Raw genomic sequence first — 6,854 nt, forward strand, 5'->3', positions numbered from 1 at the left:
GGAGAGGGGGCTCGTGATGCCTGCCTGCCTGCCTGCCTGCTGAGGGCATGCTCAGCGAGGTGAGCCTGGAGAGGGGGCTCGTGATGCCTGCCTGCTGAGGGCACACTCAGCAAGGTGACCCTGCAAGAGGGTATCCTAAAGCAGGGCCCAGGTGGAAGCCTCCTGGTCTTTGTTTCTCGTCACCAGTGTGAGAGGAGACAGAGCAGCTGCTCTGAGTCCCGGGGCGGACCTCACAGCCTTGCTCCTGTGTTCTTTCTGCAGCCGCATCAATGAGAAGTCCGTCTGGTGCTGCGGCTGGCTCCCCTGCACACCGCTGCGGATCGCGGCCACCGCCGGCCATGGCAACTGTGTGGACTTCCTCATCCGCAAGGGGGCAGAGGTCGACCTGGTGGACGTCAAGGGGCAGACCGCCCTGTACGTGGCTGTGGTGAACGGGCACCTGGAGAGCGCCCAGATCCTCCTGGAAGCTGGCGCAGACCCCAACGGCAGCCGGCACCACCGCAGCACCCCCGTCTACCATGCCGCGCGCGTGGGCAGGGCCGACATCCTGAAGGCGCTCATCAGGTCAGTACGCCTGGGCCTGACCGGCGTCACTGCCTTGCGCTGGCCGCGTGCCCCATGTGGCCCATGCCCACTGTGGAGGTGGTGGCACACCAGTCCCGCTTCCCACAGCTGCTTTTTCTCTCCCTGTTGTCTGTAGTTGCTGCTTTCCTCTTTCTCCTGAAAATTAGGTTCCTTAGGGGATCTGGTTGTTAGTCTTTTCAGAGAGCTATTTTTTAGCTTTATCTACCACTTCTAGTATTTTTTAATGATTCATTTGTCTGTTTTTATCCTTATTTGTTCCTGTTTTCCTTAATTTTACTTTACTGTGTTTTTTCTAGCTTCTTGAGTTGAATGCTTGCTTCATTTGTTTCTTTATTAACAATGTAAACTTTGAAAGTCATTAACATACCTTTGAGGCTAGCTTTATCCATATCCTCTTAAGATTTTTTCTTTATTTTTTCAATAGCTATAATTGAAGTCAATTTCCTTTTTGTCCTTACAGTTAAGGAGGAGAAAGTTTTAATACAAATTGTTATAAATTCCTGATTGTATTGTATTGTGCTCAGAGAATCTGGACCATCTGGTTTCCGTTTTGGAGACTCTTTGCGTTTTTATTTTTTAAAGTCAGAATACATTGTTGTGGGTGCTTGAAACAAAACACACACCCATGGGTGCTTTATTTGCAGAGTATAATAAATTAGCCTAAAAAATATTATCCCAGTTCTGTCTTTTCAAACACGTTTTGCCCATTTCTTCTGCCCCAGATTCAGAGCGCGTGCTAGTCTCTAGTCAGTGTTGGACTCTGTCTCCCCGTGTGTTTCTAGCAGTTTTCACCTTGTGTGTTTTGATTCTGATTGAGCTCATAAAAGCTCTTGCTTATGGACCGTGCCCAGTACCTTAGTTTCCTAGGACAATACGGGAATGTCCTGTCTCACAGTTCTGGAGTCTGGATTCAGGGTGTCAGTGGGCCATGCTCTCTGTGGAGGCTCTAGGGGAAGATCCTTTCTCGTCTCTCTAGCTTCTGGTGGCCCCGGGCACTCCCCGGCTCATAGACGCATCTTCGCCTGGAGTCTGTCCTCTGACTCTGGGTCTCTTCTCCCCCGTTACAAGACACCACTTGGAATGGGTCAGGACCCTTAACCACTAACATCTTCAGAGACCTTGTTTCCAAGCAAGGTCATGTTCACAGGTACTGGGGGTTAGGACTTCAACCTTTTGGGGGATACAGCTCAGCCATAACACCAGTTATCCAAAGAGAAAGTTCCTGTTGGTATCGTGCGAGGCTGATGTGCATAGCATCTTGTGAGGAGTAGTTTTGCTCTTTGTGGCCGAAGTCCTGTTATGTGGGCTCACCTTTGTTATTTGACCTTCCGCGATCTGTGTTTTAATGCAGTTGACGTTATTGCCAGAGCTGATGGCGGGCCTGTTTCAGCCATCTTTTTGTTTCTTAGTATTTCCTTTATTTTATATCTTTGTTCCACGATGTGTGTTTTCTTTGTTCTCCCCTTCTGTTCTTTCAGAAGGTTAATGGCTTAATTTTAACTATTCTGATGATCACCTGTATCTTTTTCTTTGAACTGAATTGTCTTTTTGTTCTGTCTCTAGTGACTTCCTTTTGGCAAAGATGCTTTTGTTTCTTCCCAGACTCTGGAGGCCAAACCCTTCTGTGGCCGCACAGCACGCAGTGTAGGTGGCTGGTGCACAGTGCTGAAAAGGACTTGGTAGGCTTCTGTAGTTACAGGCTGCAGCCGGGATGCTTCCGGTGAGCAGAGGGCTGGCACCCCCCTGCCTAGCGCAGAGCATGGACTTCAGTTAGGCGCTGAGAGTGTATTATCCCATCCAAAGGTTTGAAACGTGAAGTGGGTGTGGCATTAGCTTTGGGGAAGATAAATGAGAGTAATAAGATTTTTACGTGAAAAACAAACCAAACCCACTGCCGTCCAGTCGATTCAGTGACCCTCTGTTGTTGTTAGGTACCATCGAGTCTGTTCTGACTCACGGTGACCCTGTGTAGACCAGAACGAAACCCTGCCCGGTCCTGCACCACCCTCGCAGTCGTCGTTACGCTGGAGCCCACTGTTGCTGCCACTGTCAGTCCGTCTCACTGAGGGGTTTGTTCTTTTTCGCTGACCCTCTGCTTTACCAAGCATGATGCCCTTCTCCAGGGACTGGTCCCTCCTGATAATATGTCCAAAGTAGATGAGATGAGATCTCACCATCCTCACTTCTAAGCATTCTGGCTGCACTTCTTCAAAGACAGATTTGTTCATTCTTCTGGTCGTCCATGGTATATTCAATATTTCTATAGGGCAGAGTAGAACTGCCCCATAGGGTTCCAAGGCTGTTAATCTTCATGGAAGCAGACCGCCACATCTTTCTCCTGCGGAGCGGCTGGTGGGTTCGAACCACTGACCTTTTGGTTCTCAGCTGAGCGCTTTGACCACTGTGCCACAGGGCTTCCCGACTTTGATGTCAGCCGGTGAAGCTCTTTTTCTCCTTAGTGATTTCTGTTATGAGAAGGCGTCTTGGTGGTGGCAGTTTTTAAGAGCTCGGCTGCTATCGGAAAGGTCGGCAGTTGGAATCCACCAGCTGCTCCGTGGAAACCCTATGGGGCAGTTCTGCTCTGTCCTGTAGGGTCCTGTGAGTTGAAATTGACTTAACAGTAATGGGTTTTGTTTTGATTTGTGGTTAGTCTACTAATCTAAGCCTCCTCAGTCCATATCTGCCCCTCGGAGAATGTGAGTTGTTAATTTGGCAATGTTTTTTGAGTAGGATCGATCTGTGAACCTTCACTTCGGCTCGGTTCCAGAAATCCCTTTGGGCACCTCAGTCAGTTCGCGATGCACAGCTGCTTTACATTCACTCCACAGATGCCCTTCTGGAGAAGACACAGGGCATCACTTTTACAATGAGGTAACAAGGCCATCTGTTACTTTCCGGAAAGGTTTCTGTATTCTGAGTTTCTAGGTAAGGGGTGGTGTCTCTGCATGTGCAAAAGTTACACGGATTTACTTAGTTGTCCCCAGCGGTTCCTTGCCAGCAATATTAAAAGCGATAGGGGGATTTTGGAAAATATTCAGAATTGAAATGAACTGGATCCCATCTAGCATGTTTTTATGAGTGGATGGAGGGCTGTCTTTCCCACAGCGCAGCTAATACCAGATTGTCATATTGCCCAAAATTGCAAACATTTTGGAAGACATACCTCCAAGAATAAGGAGAAAGAAAGGGGGAAAAAAACCAAAAAAACCCCACTGTTAATCATCCAGTTCTCCTTTTCTTGATAGGTCGATTGTGTGAAATGACGTATCAGCTTCTGCTTGGTTCACCTGTGTTTTAGCATGCTTCTCGTGGCGTTCCTACAAGGTCCCGGGAATGGTGCAGCGTCGGAGGCTGCTCCCTGACCCCGTTTCACTTTCCCTAGGTGTGCCAGCACACGCCATCAGTGTCACGTCTCCTTCGTTCTGGAGTGCTCCGCAGTGCTTTTCCTGGGCTTTCGTGGTCTGGTCTGGACACTTTGAAGATTAGTTACAGGCAACTTATTAAGGAGAATGTTGGTCAGTTTGGATCTGTCTAAAGTTTACTCAGATTCAGACACTGTCACCTGGCGGGAGCCACACAGAAGTGGGCCTGTGTTCTTGCCATCATGTCCCATCAGGTGGGACATGATTTCAGTTTGTCCCATGACTGATGTTGCTCACTTTGATCTTTTGATTGAGGTGGTGTGTGCCAGGCTTCTCTGCTGTAAGTTACTGTTTTCCCCTCTGTAATTAATGAGTATTTTGTGGAGAGGTACTCTGCATCCTCTGCAAATGTGCTGTTCCTCAGGTTTTAAATTCACTCATTTATGTTAGTGTAAACTCCTAGTTACTTATTTAGCTGCTCCAGCTGTCTCAGAGTTGGCCACTGGGAGCCCCTTCAAGCCAGCTCTGTGTGCTTTGATGTTTTCCCATTATTGTTTGAGCACTTCCTTACTTTCTCATGCGACAAGGTATTCTAGGCTCATCTTGAATTTTGCCTGTCTCGGCCCTAAGATAAGTCATTTCTCAAGGAATCCTGGTTTCTTTTAGTGGAGAATGGTACTTAGAAACCAAGATCTGGACACTAGGAGTGCTTGTTGCTTTCGGGGCATCGCTGTTTCCAGGCCCTCTTGGTGGGCAGAGCTCAGGCTGCACGCATACATATGCTATGTCTGTATTTCTGTGTCGAGATATATTGATAGTTACGAGTTCACATCAGTAGCCTCCAATCCAGCGTAACACAGGATTCATCCTCGTTTTCTGCTGTTCCACATTCATTACTCTCTCTTCCCATAGCAAGAAACCCAGCTCCCCTTTGCTTTGACATGAGTAAGTATTTCCTGCTACACGGCCTTCCTCCCTTGGATGGATGCTCTCCTCACCCTCTTGGGCCCTAATGGAGCGCCATGCCAGGCAGCTGTCCGTCACAGTCTCCCTCCCCACTTTGCCAAGACTGACGCTTGAGTCAGGCTGCGCCCCCTGCCGTGGTGCCGACCCCTGCTTGGAGTAGAAGTAACCCCTGATGGATGGTTTGCGTTTGGGCTGAGAGAATTCTGTAAATGCCTGATTCAGAACAGGCAAACCAGTTGCTGTTGAGTCCCCTCCAACTCATGGTGACCCCACGTGTGTCATAGCAGAGCTGTGCTCCATAGTGTTTTCAATGGCTGTGATCTTTCAAGAGTGGATCGCCGGGACTTTCTTCCAGAGTTCCTCTGGATGGATTTGAACTGCCAAGCTTTCGGGTAGTAGCTGAGTGCTTAACTGTTGTGCTACCCAGGGAATCCTCAGTGCCTGATAGGAAGCCACGTGTTTGGGCTTTGCTGGGCGCAGTGACCGGCAGCCCTGTGAGGAGCCTGACAGCTGTGCTGTAGAGTCTCTGGAGATATTGCCTCTGGTGGAGAATGAGGTCTCTGAGTCAGGCAGCTCAGCACCTGCCCAAGGCGAGGCTCGTTTCCTCACGTCTGGGCGATCACGTGGGGGTCAAAAGAGGACAGTTGGACAGCCGTGTGGACTACCTAGTGGACTGTTGTGAGTCCTGCCACCGAGGAGGGTGCTGCTGTTGTGCTGTGCTTCCTGAGCACGAGTCTGGAGCGCAGTGGCACCTAGAAGGACAGCCACCCGACGTGCATTGTCTCTTGGCACCACTGGGCTCCTCTGTTTCACTTTGCTTTCAATTTTTAGGGATTGCTTCATTACTTAATCTTGTTTCACTACATAAAATATTTTCATGAGTCAAGTCTGTAAAACAAGACATGTTAAAAGCTGTCTTCCTTCTATGCCTGCTCCCTTCATCCCGTTCTCTCCTCTCCTGTGGACAGTCATTCACGTTCATGGTTAAACAGCGGGCAAACACGTACGCGTCTGTGTGTGTAATGTACGTATGTACTGCGGCCTCCTTCCTCGAGGTCAGCAGTAGAGCACCCCAGGCACTCTTCCAGCACCTTCCTTTCTCACTCATGATGTGTTCTGGAGATCTTTCAGGCGGTCTGCCGGCATTCCTTCTCACAGCTGTGTCGTCCTCCTTCACACCGGGCACGTGGCTTGTTTCCAGTCCTCGGGTGTTTTGGGTAGTAAGGGCGTCTGTAGTGGTGCCGTTGCTCACCCATCTCTGCAGGGTGCCGTGGGGACCCTAGTTGACTGGGGTCAGCCCCGTGCCAGGTCTGATTCCTTGTGTTCCCACCCCCCCCAGATACGGGGCCGACGTTGACGTCAACCACCACCTGACTCCTGAGGTCCGGCCCCCTTTCTCCCGGCGGCTCACCTCCCTGGTGGTCTGCCCCCTGTACATCAGTGCAGCCTACCACAACCTCCAGTGCTTCAAGCTGCTCCTCCAGGCGGGGGCGAACCCCGACTTCAACTGCAACGGCCCTGTCAACACACAGGGCTTCTACCGGGGCTCGCCTGGCTGCGTCATGGACGCTGTCCTGCGCCACGGCTGCGAGGCGGCCTTTGTGAGCCTGCTGGTGGAGTTCGGAGCCAACCTGAGCCTGGTGAAGTGGGAGTCCTTGGGCCCAGAGTCGAGGGGCCGGAGGAAGGTGGACCCCGAGGCCCTGCAGGTCTTTAAAGAAGCCCGAAGTAAGTGGCGGGGTCTGGGGTCGGCCCGCCTGCCGTCTCTCTGCGTGCTCGCCTACCATTTGTGTGCCTGCCTGCTATCTGTGTGCCCGCCTGCCGTCTCTCTGCCTGCCTGTCGTCTGTCTGCCCGCCTGCCGTCTCTGTGCCCGCCTGCCGTCTGTGTGCCCGCCTGCCGTCTGTGTGCCCTCCTGCCGTCTCTGTGCCCGCCTGCCGTCTGTG

The 6,854-nt window shown here is 50.9% G+C and overlaps 1 protein-coding gene across 1 annotated transcript in view; it reads left to right on the forward strand.

The window, feature by feature from the left end:
* Positions 1-6,854, forward strand: part of ASB1 (ankyrin repeat and SOCS box containing 1) — a 12,439-nt gene that overhangs the window by 1,843 nt on the left and 3,742 nt on the right. The window contains exons 4-6 of the mRNA XM_004386501.2: positions 7-59; positions 187-564; positions 6,253-6,638. Of these exons, the coding sequence (XP_004386558.1) occupies positions 7-59; positions 187-564; positions 6,253-6,638 (817 nt within the window). The remainder of the gene's footprint in view (positions 1-6; positions 60-186; positions 565-6,252; positions 6,639-6,854) is intronic.

This window comes from Trichechus manatus, unplaced genomic scaffold, assembly GCF_000243295.1.
Source record: "Trichechus manatus latirostris isolate Lorelei unplaced genomic scaffold, TriManLat1.0 scaffold00165, whole genome shotgun sequence".
NCBI lineage: Eukaryota > Metazoa > Chordata > Mammalia > Sirenia > Trichechidae > Trichechus > Trichechus manatus.